The 19,501-nt window shown below is 44.7% G+C and overlaps 1 protein-coding gene across 1 annotated transcript in view; it reads left to right on the top strand.

Annotated features, from left to right (window-relative positions):
• LOC142184831 (cytochrome P450 2G1-like) overlaps positions 1 to 18,492 on the top strand; it is a 70,181-nt gene extending 51,689 nt beyond the window's left edge. The window contains exons 2-10 of the mRNA XM_075259930.1: positions 3,513 to 3,690; positions 4,408 to 4,570; positions 9,698 to 9,850; positions 10,905 to 11,065; positions 12,171 to 12,347; positions 12,952 to 13,093; positions 16,791 to 16,978; positions 17,304 to 17,445; positions 18,311 to 18,492. Of these exons, the coding sequence (XP_075116031.1) occupies positions 3,513 to 3,690; positions 4,408 to 4,570; positions 9,698 to 9,850; positions 10,905 to 11,065; positions 12,171 to 12,347; positions 12,952 to 13,093; positions 16,791 to 16,978; positions 17,304 to 17,445; positions 18,311 to 18,492 (1,486 nt within the window). The remainder of the gene's footprint in view (positions 1 to 3,512; positions 3,691 to 4,407; positions 4,571 to 9,697; positions 9,851 to 10,904; positions 11,066 to 12,170; positions 12,348 to 12,951; positions 13,094 to 16,790; positions 16,979 to 17,303; positions 17,446 to 18,310) is intronic.
• The last annotated feature ends 1,009 nt before the right edge of the window (positions 18,493 to 19,501 follow it).

Below are 19,501 nucleotides of genomic sequence, written 5' to 3'. Positions count from 1 at the left end.
CAAGCTGATGAGCTTCAGCACGGCCTGCTGACGTCTCCTCACGCCAGTGTTGCAGCGTTTCCAGCTCGTAGCTGGGGTCAATTTAACGGCAGAGGAGGGTGGTGTTTCAGCACTCCTGCCAGGAATAATGGGCGGGGAGAGAAGGCAGGCCGCCACAGTTTGCGACCCGGTCCCAGCCTCAACTACATTCAGCCAGTGTGCCATGATTGAGATGTAGCATCCCTGGCCGCATGCACTTTTCCACGCGTCGGTGGTCAAGTGGAACTTTGTGCAAAGCGCATAACTTAGGGCCCACCTGATGTTACGGGACACACGCTGGTGCAAGGCTCAACTCACCCTAAGAGCCAAAAACACTGCTGGTGAATTTTGTTCAGTTTAAAAGGACTTTGTGTTTAGATTTGGCTCAGTCGCAGCTCCAGGACATGCCTTTGAAGGCAAGGTTTCCTTTAGTGGCTCCATCTCAGCAGGATGATGATGGTGAAGCTTGGTTAAATCTGGTGTCAGAAGGGAAAGTGGTTTCTGATCTACATCTAAAGTACTGCAGCATGTTGTTTGGACAATTAACACCTGATCAGAACCCTGTAGAGGTAATGTAGAGTCCGATATTAGAGGACCATTACCGCTAGCAGTGGTTGCAGCCAATTCTCCACCTTTGCGGTCCTCTAAATAAAAGTTACCCCCAGGACTTGATGCCAAAAAGTTATCAATTTCCCAATCAAAATCAAGGTCAATGTCTGGGTCCTCACTCCAATCCACTGCATCAATCCAACACAATGAGAGTGATGGTTCTGGAACCACTGTTTTAGTGGCAAAGAGTTTTAAAGGGGCTAACACTCTGCTGGTGCAAGGCTTTACCTACTCCAAGGGCCAAAAGCACTGTATTTTGAAGGCTCTACTCACTCCAAGGGACAAAAACACTGCTGGTGCAAGACTCTACAAATGCCAAGGGCCTCAATCTCTGCTGGTAGCTCAGCTTAAGGTCCTGTAACTTTATTTGGAAGGGCTCATGTTCAGGGCCTTAAAAGTGAATTTTGGAAGGTCTTACCACATCACACACACACACATCCACAATGACAGTTGAGGGTGGGGACTGAAGGATTTACCATTGCCTATTCGATCTGTGGTTGTCATGGGGAACGTGACTTAAAGGGGTGGTTGTTACTGTTTGTTGAGCTTAAATTGGGGTTTGTGTCCATCCATTTGGGGAGTAAAGAAGGTTTCCAGGTATTTTCCCACTTTGATAGAGGTTTTTTTGAATGTGGAAAGTGTGTAGTTGTTAGGCTGTGATGTTGGGGTAATAGAGGGTCTTGGGTGTGTTAGATGCCCCCAGGCATGCGTCCCCTGATGTCCCAGTTACATTCCAGAGGTGTTGGCATCATTTCCTGTGGTGTCATAGTGGACTTGGTGACCCTCCTGAGACGGATTTGGGTTTCCCCCTTAACGAGTATATGTTCCCCATAGACTATAATGGGGTTCGAACAGTGAGCGGCTGTTCGAATCGGATTTCGAACCTCGAACATTTTAGTGTTCGTTCATCTCTAGTATACACGTGTCCGAATGCGGTGCTTCAAAACAGAGCCCATTGATTTCAATGGGTGCCGATATACGCGCGCTACCCATTGAAATCAATAGGTAAAAAAGCCTCCGATTGATTTCAATGGGTAGTGCGCGTATATCGGCACCCATTGAAATCAATGGGCTCTGTTTTGAAGCGCCGTGCTCGGATACGTGTCGAAAGGTGCGGCGCGCTACGCCGTGTGAAGGCTCCCTTATATACACTGAGCTGTAACTCTGACTCTGTATATCTGTATTTTTGCTCCAGGTAAAAGGAATTGCTTGGGAGAATCTCTGGCACGAATGGAGCTCTTTATTATAATAGTCACCATATTGCAAAGCTTTAACTTGAAGTCGCCCGTTCCTCCGGAGGACCTGGATATCACACTGTATGTGTCTGTGCTCGGAAATTTCCCAGACGCTACAAAATGTCTTTCATTCCTTGTTAAATATTAATGTGTTTTAATATTAAATTTTCTCTGCATAACATTGTGCTTTATAGTACTTGTCTCCTCATATGGGGTCAAAGATGCAATTCGGGCCTCATGAAGCTACAGTGCATTGGAGAAACTTTGACCCTGGTAACAGACATGACAACTTTCAAACTTTTCATGAAAACCACAGGTTGGAGTCTTGTTCTATAGCAATGTCCTGAAGCTTATTTAGGCTTGCAAAGAAGTAAGGAGTCATCTTCAGGTACTTGAGACACCCCCATGGTCAATTATTCCATTGGACTTGCAGAAGTTCATGGACACTGTTGATGGGGTGACGGTTATAATCATGTAATGTATGAAAAACATTGTTATCCTTAAAAGCTGAATGCTAGATATAGTTGCTTATGCTTGAAACTGGTATAATGTTATATGGTAAGATGGCGCCTGTATCCAGGATGGGTGCTAGAAAAACAAATGCTTGGCTTGCAGACTGAAGATGGTCGCCTTCCATTCACTTCACTAGTCATGATCTACAATTCATGGCCATCAATAATAGATCTGCTGAGGGCCAGCACCCAGGACCCCCACAGATCACCAGTAGTGAGGCAGTGCCAGTACCATCGCTATACAAATTGTAGCCTCGGTACTGGTGATCTGCAGGGGTTTCTGGTTCTGGACCCTGCAGATCTAATATTGTTGTAAGTAACTGGACCGCCAGAAGGTTAGCCCGATGCCAGGTTAGAACTGCCAAGGGCATATAGCTATATCCTGGACACAGATTTCTATATGGATGATAGACATTGGTATAGGTGGTGATGATTGTAACAATGATGACCATGTGCTAAGTGTGAATGGGGCCTGTCTACAAAGAAGATCACGGACAGAAGTAGTAGGATGGCCTTGTACAGTTTGTGTTTTTTTTGTTTTGTTTTGTTTTTGTTTTTTTTTTGGGGGGGGGTGTCTATAACCAGCCACAATAGTAATGTATAGAATCTTCCATAAAATAGTGACACATATTAGGTATCCCTGTGTCTGAAAGTGCCCGGCCTACTGAATATAGGGGATCTGCAGTGCTCCTCTTCTGTCAGGAAGGGGTTAATAGGAGCACTGCAGATACCCTATAGTCAGCCAGGCTGAATTCCAAGTGGGGGGGGGGGGGGGAAGCAGTCCTCAAGCTCAAGGAAGGGGCAGACAGACAACCAAAACACCCCCTCCCCTTCCCCAGCAACTACTGCACCCAAAAACAATTTAAATTTTTGAAATTTTCCAGTAGCTGCTGCATTTCCCCCCCTCGGCTTATACTCGAGTCAATAAATTTTCCCAGTTTTTTATGGTAAAATTAGGGGGGTCGGCTTATATTCGGGTCGGCTTATACTCGAGTATATACGGTAATCGAAATCTATTGACACAGAGCAAATAAAAAAATGAGACAACACTTGGCCCGCCCGTAATCCTAATCGTGCGTCTCTCTACCGGAGTGTACACAGATAGCCGAACATTCTCTGGGCAACCACCAGCAGTCAGGATGTTCTCAGAAGATGTTACTCTCCTCCTTACAGCTGCCTTGTCTTGTCTCATCTTATTCATGAGCTTAAAGTATTTTTGGAGAAAAGGAAACTTACCCCCTGGACCTACCCCCCTGCCGATACTGGGGAACGTCCTACAGCTAGGCAAAGGGGACCTGGTGAAATCTCTGCTGAAGGTAAGTCTACAGTGAGCTATGAGTGATGCCAGTATGTAAGCGGTAATGTCTCATGTCTGTGCTCCCTATTGTGACAATTTCTGCTGCAGTCACTGAACCCCCAATGTCCTCAGATTATAGGTTGGGGGCGTTGTGGCTGGCACGGTCATTGGGCTGGCGCAGGTTCTGGGTCATGATCTGTATGTTAAATGCTTTCCATAACCCTGGGGCTCCAAAATTGCTCTCTTGTCCATTGTGATGTCAGAAAAATGTGATCTACCCAAAAAGTAACAGATTTTTATTAGTAACAGAAGAAGAATTCTTTATGAACAAGAACCAATGTCAGTACCTGCGTGATGGGACACGGATTGGGGCAGGACACGAACAAGGGACAGTCTGTGGAATCAATCAAAAAAACATGAAGTTTAGGTTAACTTGTGTCTATAGGGGTGACTTTTTTTTTCTTTTTTTTTTGGTGGTGGGGGGTTGCTTGAGTTGAGAGGCAGTTTGGATCCTTTCTCCATTTCACTACTGACATGGGATGAGGGATCTGGCCCATATTATGGCCAACATATCACCAAGCCGTATGCTACTCGCCATCCATTAACTGGTCACAAAGAGAAGTTTTCTTCTAACCTCAGATTTGTTTGGTCTTTGTTTAGTGGAGTGGGGGAGGGGACTCATTATTTATTATTATTATATTATTATTTATTTTATATTTTATTGATTTCCATCCAGCTTAGTGGGAAGTACGGAGAGGTGTTCACCATTTATCTGGGGTCCCGGCCGGTCATAGTGGTCACAGGATACAAAGCTGTGAGAGAAGTCTACGTGGACAGAGTCGACGACTTCTTGGCTCGCGGGGATATGCCCTCCTTTGATTTTTACTACAAGAACTATGGTGAGTAATTTGTCTTTATAGGACATGCATAGGACCTCAACAATATATATAGTACCTGTATTTTTCGATATAATCTTAGTTTCATGGGCATCGAACTCTTGGAATGGATCGGTTAGCACACTGATTCATTATTTCCTATGGCCCTTTACATACAGGCTCATGTAGGGGGTTAAAGCTCAGGCCCGGGCTCACTACTAGAATGAATAGGTTTGTGAAGGACACACATGCCAGACATGTATCGCCCACGTGCCATTTGTGCCATTTTACCATGAGCCCGCACAGGTTCATGATCATTTAGCCTTAAGCTCACATGCAATAGATTCATAGCAGAAATTTAAGTCAATTCCACTTATCTGAATGGTTTATTTTTACATCAGAGACATTCAGTTGTTCAGTTGAGCGAGAGCCATAAAATTCTACCTTTTAGGGAACCGGAACTTAAAGGGAATGTCACCTAGTGTATTGCTAGCTATGACCATTGCAATGCTGTAAAATATATCACTAAATGCTGGCAACGGAGCTCAGGCAAGATGGACACCCCTGTAATCATGTACAGAAAATGGACAATCTGAAAATAAAAACATTATAAAAAAAATTGATATATTTCATGGGGTTTTAATAAATTAACATTTTGGTAAAACATTCCTTTCAAGGACTGCTATATCCAATCACTGTCCTTGGTGGTGATGTGCCGTATGCCCACATGACTGCTGTATCCAATCACTGTCCTCGGTCGTGATGTGCCATACACCCTCATGACTGCTGTATCCAATCACTGTCCTCGGTCGTGATGCTCCGTACACCCTCATGACTGCTGTATCCAATCACTGTGCTCGGTGTTGATGTGCCGTACGCCCACATTACTGCTGTATCCAATCACTGTCCATGGTGTTGATGTGCCGTACGCCCATATGACTGCTGTATCCAATCACTGTCCGTGGTGTTGATGTGCCGTACGCCCACATGACTGCTGTATCCAATCACTGACTCGGTGGTGATGTGCTGTACATGCACATGACTGCTGTATCCAATCACTGTCCTCGGTGGTGATGTGCTGTACATGCACATGACTACTGTATCCAATCACTGTCCTCGGTGGTGATGTGCTGTACGCCCATATGACTGCTGTATCCAATCACTGTCCGTGGTGTTGATGTGCCGTACGCCCACATGACTGCTGTATCCAATCACTGACTCGGTGGTGATGTGCTGTACATGCACATGACTGCTGTATCCAATCACTGTCCTCGGTGGTGATGTGCTGTACATGCACATGACTGCTGTATCCAATCACTGTCCTCGGTGGTGATGTGTTGTACATGCACATGACTGCTGCAGCCAATCACTGTCCTCGGTGGTGATGTGCCGTACACCCACATGACTGCTGCAGCCAATCAGTGTACTCGGTGTTGATGTGCCGTACACCCACATGGCACACCAATGGTACAGTCTTTCCTGTCAATTTTGATGGACTCTTCAGTGAGCTGGAAAATCGTCAATTAATCTACACGCCCTGCTGGCACCACCACCACATACCTGATCTCTGCAAAAATGCACATTAAATTCTGCTTTTTTATTATCTTAGTCATATAGGACAGTATTCCATAAATCACCCAGGCTGAGATAAGATCTTGTATTTATAGGAATTCCATCTGCTGAACAATGCCAAATCCCCTAAAAATTATCATTCACCTCAGACAACACATTCTTCTGGTCACCCAATGTCTTATCTGGGTGACCTCTAGTCTGCTGAGTCAGTACTGTTGGCAGCTCAGTACAGGATTACTATAGGGGTGGGGTGTGCCCATAGGGCCGTGAGCACAACATGGCCGGGCAGCCGGGGAACTGCAGCACCTAGCATGCCCATTAATCCATTAATAAACTCAGACTAGCCAAGCATGCAGCCTTACCGTATGGAAAAAGTCAATAAGCTGAAACCAGACACTAATAGTGAATAATCTTCTGGGAAAATAAAGGATCTGGTATGATGAAATCTTTGTCAGACGCCACGCACAGGGGCGTAACTACCGTGGTAGCAGCAGTAGCAGCTGCCACAGGGCCCGGGCCATTAGGGGGCCCGGTGACAGCTGCTACCGCTGCGTTTTTTGGGGTTTTTTTAAGTCCGTTACGGGCCCTATTCACTTGCCGATCCTGGCTGGGCCGGTATCGGCAAGTGACACTGCGGGCCCCACAGAGGCTATCATTATACTCGGGGGTCTTTGCAGACCCCCGAGTATAATGATCGGCGGACCGGAGAGGTAAGGTAACATAAAAAACAGTGTTACTTACCTCTCCACGATCCTGCCAGGCCTCCGTCATTCGTGTCTGACGTCTCTGACGTTACATGACCCAGGCCAGCTTCCCGGGTCATGTGACGTCTGACGTCATTAAAGCTGGACCAGAGCGGCAGCCGACAGGAACAGGTAAGCAACTATCTCTGTTCTTTTAATGGTTTTAATCCCCCGGGTCTCCGATTATTATACTCTGGGGTCTTTTCAGACCCCAGAGTATAATAAATGTTTATAGGTGTCCACAGTGGGACATATGGGGACACTATAGGGGTTAATACTGTGTGTAGGGGACACTATAGGGGTTAATACTGTGTGTGCATTGGACACTATAGGGGTTAATAATACTGTGTGCATTGGACACTATAGGGGTTAATACTGTGTGTGCATTGGACACTATAGGGGTTAATACTGTGTGTGCAGGGGACACTATAGGGGATAATACTGTGTGTGCAGGGGACACTATAGGGGTTAATACTGTGTGTGCAGGGGACACTATAGGGGTTAATACTGTGTGTGCATTGGACACTGTAGGGGTTAATACTGTGTGTGCAGGGGACACTATTGGGGATAATACTGTGTGCAGAGGCCACTAATGGACATAATACTGTGTGCAGGACTTACTAAGGGACATAATAGAGTGCGGAGGAGGGGGGCAGTCGAGGTCTTCGGCATCGGTTTGGGGAGGGGGGGCCCCATGTCAAAAGTTCGCCACGGGGCCCCGCCATTCCTAGTTACGCCACTGGCCACGCACATTAGATTCAGCACAAATACTGGTGAAGTCTGCACACACTTCTGTAATGTGCATGACCAGCTTATAAAATAAGGTAATAATTAGTGATGAGCGAGTAGTATCCGATCAAATACCTGGTGGCATAGGAATGCGTGTAATCGGCTGAACACCAAGGGGTTAAACGCATTGAATATTCAAAGCGTTTAGAGATGAGCGAATAATATTCGATGCAATGCCTCGCTCTCATAGGAATGCGTGTAAGCGGCCGAAAACCAAGGGGTTAAACGCATCGAATATTCGAAGCGTTTACAGATGAGCGAATAGTATTCGATCGAATACCTCACTCTCATAGGAATGCGTGTAATCAGCCGAATACCAAGGGGTTAAACACATCGAATATTCACTGCGCTGAACTCCTTGGTGTTCACACATTCCTATGGGAGTGAGGTATTCGATCGAATACTATTCGCTCATCTCTAGAAGCGTTTAACCCAGGGATGCCCAATACGTTGATCGCAAAGGACGTATGGGTCGATCGCGGGGTGCAGCCAGGGATCCCCAGTGTCTGCTTGTTCACAGTGCAGGCTGAGAGTCCACTCTCAGCCTTCACTGTGAACAAGCACTCCCGACACTTGCAGGCCGGGCAGCAGCAGCTCCGGGGGATGACGCACTCCCCGCTCTTAGGGAAGTAGGGAGCCGGGGTGCTGCTTGTTCACCGCGCAGGCTGAGAGTCCTCTCCGGACACTGGCAGGCAGGGCTGCCGCAGCCCCAGCCTACCAGTGTCCAGAGATAACTTTTAGCCTGCGCTGTGAACAAGCAGACACCAGCCAGGGATCCCTGGGCGGCCACAGAACACCGGTGTCTTCTGCGATCACGCTCCACCCGACCCCGCCCACATGCCCGGCCCCACCCACAGACATGCCCTACCCCGCCCACAGACCTGCCTACAAGAAGTGGGTAGTAGATCTTTTGCCTTGGTCAGTTTATAAAGTAGCTCACATGCTGAAAAAGTGTGAGCAGCCCTGGTTTAACCCCTTGGTGTTCGGCCACTTACACGCATTCCTATGCCGGCGAGGTATTCGATCGAATACTACTCGCTCACCACTAGTAATAATCCTTTAATAGTCCCACCATGGGGAACTTATATATTACATTACATGTAATGTTATCTCCCAGCGGCCACTAGCAGGGAGAGCAGACTGCCGGCAGATGTTACAAGTATCCTATTCCAATAAATTTAGAATTATACTCCTTTAAAGGATTCTTGTTCTTCTCTATAAAATCCTGCAGTAAAATCCTCTTGTCCTCTGTATTTTTTTTTTATTTGTTTCTCACTGTTGTTCATTGGAGTTTGTGCACCTGGCCTGACGTGACCTGTTTATTTGCACTAGAAAAAGGGCCCAGTTTAGCCCGAAACGTGTAGTGCTGTCTTGTTTTAATAACTTCAATAAAGAATCCTTGTTGGGAACTTCGGTTTGTACTCTATCCCTATTTCCAGCGAGCACAGATCTCTCGTTACGGACTTCTGGTCCTTAACCTACATCCATTGGTGTTTGTGAACAGGCTCTTGTGTAATGCAAGGAAGTTGAGGCTTGGGGGGAGGAGGGGGGTCATGTCGAGGAGTTGCGGTATATCTCAGGCATCATAAAACCTAGAACAATGCTTTTAGGGTCAAATGAAAGATGAGATTTTCAGCTGTATTAATTCTAGAGATCATAAATTGTAAATAGTGGATCAGGAGCTGCTATATATAAATATGTCCATCCAACTGATGATATCTCTGGAGAGAACTGCTAGAGTAAGATTCTCAGCTTACATATGACACCAAACCCTCAAGTATATAGTGCCTATGTTTTAAGTGATGCCCCGGCCTCAGCTTCCTCGCATTACACAAGAGCCGCCTCTCAACCCTCTGGCAAGAAACGGTGCCCAGATTTCTACAGTACAGAAATAGAGAATAGACTAAAGACCTGCAGGATTTCACAGAAAGGAGACTTTTTATCTAAAGTTACAGAATCAGACCCAGAATTGGATTCAAATTAAGCGTTAACTTAATATGTCAAAATAAAATAAAAAAAATGGATTGGATGTATTTTTATTTTTCAGGAATTGCTTTCACAAGCCACATGGACAGATGGAGGGAACTTCGTAGATTTTCTCTTGCCACAATGCGGGATTTCGGAATGGGAAAAAGGACGATAGAGGATCGGATTCAAGAAGAGGCTGAGTGTCTAGTGGCGGAATTTAAGAAGACAAAAGGTTGTTCCAGACATTAAGCAGAAGTCTTAAATCTAAACCTTTTTATGACATAAATCCAAAATGTCCGGTAAAGATGCGAATATACACAGAGAACCGGTTGCTGTCTGCTCTCACATCACCTTTATAACGCTTCCCAGGGATGTTTTATTTATAGGTCTGTATTAGATATGCAAAAACAGCACTCGGGTTACGGTCACGTTACGTTCTTGGGATAGGGTCATTTGAGTGTAGATGTTTCTTATTCCCGGAATTATCACGATTATTGTCAAAGCAAAAAAAAAAGGAGCAGGAACTGTCATGAACGTAGCTGTGGGCACTGTTACTGACCTGTAACCTAGCTGTGGCAGGATGCAATTTGATCCTTGTGGTCTGTTCACATCATCATTTGTCTCTGAGTTACTCCCATGCAGTTCTGTTTACATTGCTCAGCCATAAACTTTGCAAAAATATAAAAAATTCAGAGCATGTAGCAGGGACTGGAACGTGATTTTACTCTGGAATATGCCCAAAGAACAAGAAAGTGGATACAACACCTGGAACAGAACTGGAGTGTAGGCACAGATGCATACGTAGACATAAGTGCTGGACTAACAATGAGGACCGAACAACAGGAAAAAATTTAGATTTGACTAAGCCACCAGGATCAAATGGCATCCAGCAGAGTTAAGTCCAGTAACAGTGCCAGCCGCATAGAACATCCACATGTGACACCCAATTACTTTTATTGGTACTGAGAACTCTTAAACGACAAGAAACAATAACATCTATAGAAGCGGGTTTTTTTTTCCAGTTTGGCTAAACCTTTATTTTTATAGCCTTATGTAAACATTCATTCATTACATACAAACTGCAATGGAGCACATGATGGACAATACAATAAAAATCTTGGTCTGTTCTAATCTTTAAAAAGTCAGATGCTGACTAACAGGTTGGTAATGGATATGAGCTCCTCTCTAGTTGGAGGGGACTTGTGGTAGATGAACTTTTTAGGAGCCCTTTGTGCATATATGTACATGTTTTATGCACTTCATATTTCGCTCTCTCTCTGCCCTAGAATCATTTGTGGACCCTCGACAATACATAAGTAAAGCCGCCTGCAATGTTATTTTCTCCATCATGTTTGGACATCGCCATGATTACGAGGACGCCGAGCTCCTGAATGTTATCTCCTGGATATACACATCATTCGTCCTTATCAGCTCAGGATGGGGCCAGGTAAGAACTAAAGAAGATTGGATTCCTACTAGAGATGGGCAAAATTTTGACATTTGAGCAATTATCCTCAGCAATGTGGAAGGAAGCGATTGCTTTAGAGGTCTGGGTAACTCCCACAAGCTAGATAATGGAAGGAGGAAGGTGTATAAACATCTGCATGTACTTGTGGTCTCCAACATGTCCATAGGAGGTGGAAAACATTGTGTGGTTATAAGTAGTCTGTCACCAGAACCCAACATATCAACCCAGCCACTCAGATTAATTAAGATGGTCCTAACCTATCTTACTAATCAGTGGTATAAAGATATCGCCTTTTTTGTGAATATGCAAATGATAGCAGTGAATCACAATGACTCAGGGCTGGGGTGATTACTGTCACCAGAACCAGCTTATCACCCCAGCCCTGCAGATAGATAGGTTAGTGTCACCAGAACCAGCATATCACCCCAGCCCTGCAGATAGATAGGTTACTGTCACCAGAACTAGCATATCACCCCAGCCCTGCAGATAAATAGGTTACTGTCACCAGAACCAGCATATCCCCCCAGCCCTGCAGATAGATAGGTTAGTGTCACCAGAACCAGCATATCACCCCAGCCCTGCAGATAGATAGGTTACTGTCACCAGAATCAGCATCTCTATCTGCAGGACTGGGGTGATATGCTGGTTCTGGTGACAGTAACCTATCTATCTGCAGGGATGGGGTGATATGCTGGTTCTGGTGACAGTAACCTATCTATCTGCAGGGCTGGAGTGATATGCTGGTTCTGGTGACAGTAACCTATCTATCTGCAGGGCTGGGGTGATATACTGGTTCTAGTGACAGTAACCTATCGATCTGCAGGGCTGGGGTGATATGCTGGTTCTGGTGACAGTAACCTATCTATCTGCAGTGCTGGGGTGATACGCTGGTTCTGGTGACAGTAACCTATCTATCTGCAGGGCTGGGGTGATATGCTGGGTCTGGTGACAGTAACCTATCTGCAGGGCTGGGGTGATATGCAGTGTTTTATCTGCTGATGTATCTCACATTATATAGTGCTGGCAGTTTTGTGATTATCACTACTTGTATCAATATCTAAATGTTCACTTTATTTTACTTTAGTTGTATGAGATGTTCCCCTCGGTCATGCAGTTTATTCCTGGGAGACATCAGAAGATCTTCATCTATCTGAAAAATCTCCTTAATTTTGTGGAAAAAAGAGTCGAAAGGAACAAGAAAGCTTTGGATGAGAATAACCCTCAGAGCTACGTCGATGTTTTTCTCATGAAGATGGAAAAGGTAAATGAGAGTTTGGAGGTTCCTAGGTAGTAGCCTTAGAAGTTTCTACAGATCTGAATTATGACTGGGATAGTATATCCAGTAATAAGGCAAGTAATGGGAAATGCCACTTCTATCTACCCCCCAGGGGTGTAACTAAAGTCTTGTGGGCCCCAGTGCAGACTTTGTCTGGGGCTCCCTATACCCTGCCTACAGCATAGTGACGGTTACAGATGCTGCAGCCGTGTCTCAGATACCTGAAAGGAATACAGCTTTAATACCCACAACTGTGGTTTTCAAGAATACAATTTGAGAGCACTGCAGTGCCCAACACGTTTAATCATCTCCTCTGGCCTGGCATCTATTGGAAAGGGGCCCGATCATCACCGCTCTAAAGAGGGGGTAACGTGATAATCGGTGGGTGTCCCACTGTTGGAACCACACTGATCTTAAGAACTGAGATTTTTGCACTCCAGATCTGACCAGAACACCTTGCCAAGTCCTTTCCACTTCTACATGGAGGCAGGAAGCTACAAAATGGGTCCATTAATTTATTATTATTATTAATAATAATAATAATAATAATAATAATAATACACATTAATGGTTCTTTTTTTATTCACAGGAAAATACTAATTCCCAAACTGAATACCATTTCACCAACTTAGTGAGAAGCACTTTGCAGATTTTCTTTGCGGGGGTAGAGACCACCAGCACAACCCTGAACTTCTCTCTGCTACTTCTCATGAAGTACCCAGATGTCCTCGGTAGGTAAAGACCTTCCCAGTGACTTGCAGTATACTATATTATATGGCTGGTTAGAGGAATGGGTCAGTGTTACACAAGTATAGCGCCTCACTGTGCACATTAACAGGACTTCTAGTCGAGTCCATGTAGATCCAATTGTGACTAGAGCTGGCGAAACCGATTTGCCACAAAACAGATTTGGCCTCATTATTCCAAATGGCATGTTTTTTGTTTTTTTTGTTTGTTTTTTTAATGAAACTGCACAAATGGTGATTCATCTTGGACAAACTAAAATTGCCGCAGCCCTATGTTTGAGCAGGGAATACAGTAGAAACATTTGTGTTGCTAGCTGAAAATGCTTCTTAATGGCCTTATGCCTCATATAATGCTCTTTAGTAGCCCCCACATACCGTATATTGCTCTTTAATGCCCCTGCGCATCATAAAGCATAATGTAATGGACCTTTACTAAAAGTAGTTGAGTGCCTCTGGTCTAGCCTGTGCTAATCTCAGCAACAACAACAAAAAACAACTTATCTGAAGCTTTTCCTGAAATACTCGATTGTAAAAACACAAAATTAAAACAAAAGACATCACAGTGTTGGCATCAGAATAATTAAAAAATGTCTTCAGTTTAAAAAAAAAAAAATCAGGGCAGTGCAAGTACTAACAATAAGAATGTTCATTGTAACTGGCTCAGCAACACTACTTCAGGTCTTGAAAGCCCCATCAGTCGCTGCAGCATAGCTGTACGTCCTGAAAATAAGGACATTTTTGAAAGCAGTGAACCCCAAATATTAAGTGAAGGTTCTGTGTGTTCATCCTCAACATGTAATTTACCACGCTGATTTCGGTATTGTTAACCATATCTTCTTATTTGACTTCACTGACACAGATCCCATTCTATAGTAGTCCTATGGAATCTGCTGAGAGAGATACAGTATTCCTCATAGCCCAAGACTTCCTCTTCTTCCTCTTCTTTTTGATGAGTTGGAAAACTGCAATTGCTTTTTGGTGTAGAGGGTGTGGAAAGCATGAGTGTAGGTTGAGGTAGTGGTGGAAGAAGGTGCTACTGGTGGTCATGCTGATAGGGGCACTAGGGTGAAATCTGGTAGGGTATAGAAGAATCACAAAATGATAACATTACGGAATCTGATTATTCTACTCCAGATATGACTTGGCAGGCAGGTCAGGGTGACAGGGTAGCATCACACGAAGATAGTGGAGGCAGCCCCAACATCCAAAGACAAACCTGGGGTATCAAAGGCAAGCTCGAGTGGTGGCACAGGCAGATGCATTTCCACTGCTGCTGGTTTTGGCACCCCCAATTTCACTAAGCTTGTAAGTAGAGATGAGCGAACAGTGTTCTATCGAACACATGTTCAATCGGATATCAGGCTGTTCGATGTATTCGATTCGAATCGAACATCACGTGGCAAACTCCAAAAAAATTTGATTCCCCTCCCACCTTCCCTGGCGCTTTTTTTGCACCAATAACAGCGCAGGGGAGGTGGGACAGGAACTACGACACCGGAGGCATCGAAAAAAATCGGAAAAAGTCATTGGCTGCCGAAATCAGGTGACCTCCATTTTAGACGAATAGTGGATTTCAAATCCGGGTCATATGAGAATGTGAACTTTGTGACTAAGAGACAGGGATAGCTGTACAGGCAGGGATAGCTAGGGATAACCTTTATTTAGGTAGGAATGTTATTAAAAATAACTTTTTGGGGCTCTATCGGGTGTGTAATTGTGATTTTTGTGACATAAACTTTTTCCAATAGGATTGCATTGGACAGCGCTGATTGGCCAGAGTACGGAACTCGACCAATCAGCGCTGGCTCTGCTGGAGGAGGCAGAGTCTAAGATTGCTCCACACCAGTCTCCATTCAGGTCCGACCTTAGACTCCGCCTCCTCCGGCAGAGCCAGCGCTGATTGGCCGAAGGCTGGCCAATGCATTCCTATGCGAATGCAGAGACTTAGCAGTGCTGAGCCAGTTCTGCTCAACTACACATCTGATGCACACTCGGCTCTGCTACATCTGATGCACACTCGGCTCTGCTGCATCAGATGTAGCAGAGCCGAGTGTGCATCAGATGTAGCATCATGTGTGCATCAGATGTAGCAGTGTGCACACTCGGCTCTGCTACATCAGATGTAGCAGAGCCGAATGTGCACACTTGGCTCTGCTACATCAGATGTAGCAGAGCCGAGTGTGCACACTCGGCTCTACTACATCTGATGTAGCAGAGCCGAGGGTGCACTAGAACCTCTGTGCAAACTCAGCTCACGCTAATAGAATGCATTGGCCAGCGCTGATTGGCCAATGCCTTCTATTAGCCCGATGAAGTAGAGCTGAATGTGTGTGCTAAGCACACACATTCAGCTCTACTTCATCGGGCTAATAGAATGCATTGGCCAGCGCTGATTGGCCAGAGGCTGGCCAATGCATTCCTATGCGCGTGTGCACACTCGGCTCTGCTATATCAGATGGGCTGACCGGCACACGGTGTAGTTGAGCAGAACTGGCTCAGCACTGCTACCAATAGGAATGCATTGGCCAGCCTTCGGCCAATCAGCGCTGGCTCTGCCAGAGGAGGCGGAGTCTAAGGTCGGACCTGAATGGAGACTGGTGTGGATCTTAGACTCCGCCTCCTCCAGCAGAGCCAGCACTGATTGGTCGAATTCCGTACTCTGGCCAATCAGCGCTGGCCAATGCATTTCTATGGGGAAAAGTTAGCTTGCAAAAATCGCAAGCTGACAGGGATTTCCATGAAATAAAGTGACTTTTATGCCCCCAGACATGCTTCCCCTGCTGTCCCAGTGTCATTCCAGGGTGTTGGTATCATTTCTTGGGGTGTCATAGTGGACTTGGTGACCCTCCAGACACGGATTTGGGTTTCCCCCTTAACGAGTATATGTTCCCCATAGACTATAATGGGGTTTGAAACCCGTTTGAACACTCGAACAGTGAGCGGCTGTTTGAATCGAATTTCGAACCTCAAACATTTTAGTGTTCGCTCATCTCTACTTGTAAGCCTTTGCTTACAATCCCCACTCTCATTTCATACTTGAGGTTAATGCCACATTGAGTGACACTGTTGTATATGCCCGAGTGTCCATTTGAGTAACAGTATATGATTACAGCATGTAGCAAACCCCACAATGGAGTAGAGAACTGGTCTGAGATATAAAGATTCTACCTCAGTCGTGATGGTCAGTTTTGGAAGATAGTTTGGCTTTTTCAGTTGCCAGGCCAGGCATCCACTGATGTAAATTTTGTAAATTGCCACTCTGCAAAAAATGATGTTAATGTGGCATTTGCTTCTGTACAGGGATAACCTGCAGGATGATCCAAGTTCTTTTTTGCCTCCTAAGTGTTGTTCTCAGGGTCATAGAATCCTTGAGAAATCTAATATTACTGTTATTACTGGTGTAGCGCCTGACCTTCTCATACTGTCCATATGCAACCTCCATTGGCAGAGGACATGTGAAGAACGGTATATAAAGTACGAGGCTTCATGAATCTCCCCCCACCAATGACTCTAGTAGCAACTAATTTCCTCTAAAGTCTTAAAGTTGTCTTCTGCTAGTCCATTAACATGTATAAGCGTTAGACAGGAATTGGTTGCTTTTGGTTCTTTAATAAGGTCATAACACAATAAAAATCACAGTAAGATTCCAGTTATACCCACTCTTATTTCTCATTATTACTAGCCAACGTCCACGAGGAGATTGACAAGGTCATAGGTCGGGACCGATGCCCAAAGATTCAAGACCGGAACCAGATGCCGTTCACTGATGCTGTTATTCATGAGATACAACGTTTCACTGATCTGCTCCCAATGGGTGTGCCAAGGAAAACAACAAGGGACATTACTTACAGAGGGTATTCCATACCTAAGGTAGGTGTCTCAAAATATTGGGATATAAGATGAAGGGATGTCCCACTTAAGGAGTTGCTAGTGGACAATCTGTCCCCACTTTGGTCACATGAATTAAATAATACTAGATTTGTCCCCACTACAAGAATGTCATGGGGAAGGATCCCATGGTTAGCAAAAACCCAAAGAGCCATCTTTATAACCCATGGATTTACCAAATCCTTCCGAGAGATTCATGGAATAAATTCATGGAGTTCCCAAAACATAGACTTTCTATTACATTCTAATTAAATAACCAAACAGTTTTCTATATCCGATGATCCCTTTGCTCTACATGGTCTTCCAGCACACCAATGTGTTTCCAATGTTGACCTCGGTACTGAAGGACCCTTCCTGCTTCCTGTACCCAGATGAATTCAACCCCAAGAATTTCCTGCATGAAAATGGTGAATTTAGGAAGAATGAGGCCTTCATCCCCCTGGCTACAGGTAGAGTTAGATAAAATAATATAGAAAAAGAATCTTTATTCAATAGAAAATGTGCAGACCACATATATTGGGGACATGTGTGGCGGCTTCCTTTACCTTGATCATTACTACTCTTACCCTGCATTTCCCCCTCAGCATGGCACTGATCTCTTGGTCTTCTTCCCAACACACTTCTGTGATCGTCTATATACAAAAGGCAAACCCTGTTGATAGAGCAGGTTAAACCAATCAGCATTGCAGATAGCAGGGCTAAACTTGCATAAGAGAACCCAATAAATGGTTGGATTTTGCAATGCTAAAGTATTCCATAGTACAGGAGGAAAAGTAGTGAAATGTAGAGGAAGAATTTATGGTCTTGTACAGAAAAAGCTGTAAAATGATGGAAGTGACTGAATTATCTTTATTCTTGTCTCAGCCTTTCGTGGCTCATATGACAATACACTTATTAGCTTATAAAGAGCTGAATGTGGCTGTTCTACACTGTTTGTAAGTCCATAAGGGTAACTAGGAGTGACTAAGGCACTGTGCTATACTGTTCCCTAGCTCACATTCACTTCTATGGAAGATACAAAATCAGCTGTCTCCATAAGACCAAGCTCTATGGCCAGGACTTTGTGGCTTTGTATCTGGATCTCCGTCTGCTATATCAATATATTATGAAATTACCCAATTCAGAATATTTAACCAGAAACAGGGCGCTAAAGCTGGGCATTGACCTCCTGCTCCCGGCATGACTGTTGCTGGATTTCTTTCTTTGGGTCCTTGTTACATACAGTATATAATCTGTATCCTAGTGTATATATTGAGCTGTATATACTGTGACCGGTGCAGATTACTGACTCTATATATTTGTATTTCACTCCAGGTAAAAGGAATTGCTTGGGAGAATCTCTGGCCCGAATGGAGCTCTTTATTATATTAGTCACCATATTGCAACGCTTTAACTTGAAACCGTTCATTCCTCCGGAGAACTTGGATATTACACCAAATGTATCTGGGCTCGGAAATTTTCCTAAACCTTACAAAACGTCTTTTATCCCTCGCTAAATATTTTAGAGAAAGCAGATATTTCTGGGATGCTTTGCTTGTCTTCTGTATTACAGTAAGCTTACATTAACTCTTTAAAGACTCTGTGCTAAAAACATAGGATTGGTGCAGGGCCAGGAGGTTGGGTCATGAGCGATCTCCAAGTAATGACCTTTCCTAAGGATACTCCATTAACTGGATTATTCCTTTTATGACCAGGCACTTATTAGCAATTTACATGTACATGAGGTTTAATGGCCCTTTTCATTTCCTGGGCTACCAAAATGTATTGCAGTGTTACAGATCAAATGTGTTGGTAGACATATTTGGCTCGGGGTTACTCTTGAGGGCACGAAGTGATCCCCTGGATTTACAACCTTTTATCCCCTATACAGGTACCTGCACTTCACCAGTAGGATGTAGGATGAGTAATGTGACCGCTGACTCAAGCAGGTTGAGAGTCCCTGGTGTGTGGCACCTACGGGATAAGCAATGGATGGAAAACAGGCTTGAGGTCAGGACAGGCAGGATACATTTAGAACAGTCATCGTACAGGAGGTCAGAGGACGGAGCACGGGTTCAGAGTCTGTACACAGGCCCAGGTCAGGGTACGAGAAAAAGATTCAAGGTCAGTAAACCAGTAACAGGCAAAGTTCAGAGTATAACCTTTGTAGCATGCTAGGAGGCTTTGCTCAGGTTCCTTCCTCTGGAGAAAGAAGCTTCAGGTCTCCCCAGGTACAGGTGATGTGCTAGGAGTAGGGTTGAGCCGATCTTGAGATTTCAAGATAGATCTTAAAATCCGATTTCCGATCATTTTCCAGCCGATCCCGATCGTCAATCGTAATCCAATCTTTCCCGATCCTCAACCCTAGTAAATGCTTCTCTATGGGAAAAATCACTTTTAGGGTTGAGCCGATCTTGAGATAACCTCCGATCTTGTTCCCGCTGGTAAAGATCGGGTCGGAATTCCTATCACGATCGTGAAATTTACTCGATCACCGATCGGAATCCGATCCTGATCGCTCAACCC

This window comes from Leptodactylus fuscus, chromosome 11 (genome assembly GCF_031893055.1).
Source record: "Leptodactylus fuscus isolate aLepFus1 chromosome 11, aLepFus1.hap2, whole genome shotgun sequence".
In the NCBI taxonomy this organism is placed as follows: Eukaryota; Metazoa; Chordata; class Amphibia; order Anura; family Leptodactylidae; genus Leptodactylus; species Leptodactylus fuscus.
Note: the sequence above shows the minus strand (reverse complement) of the source record. Positions and strands in the feature narration are given on the sequence as shown.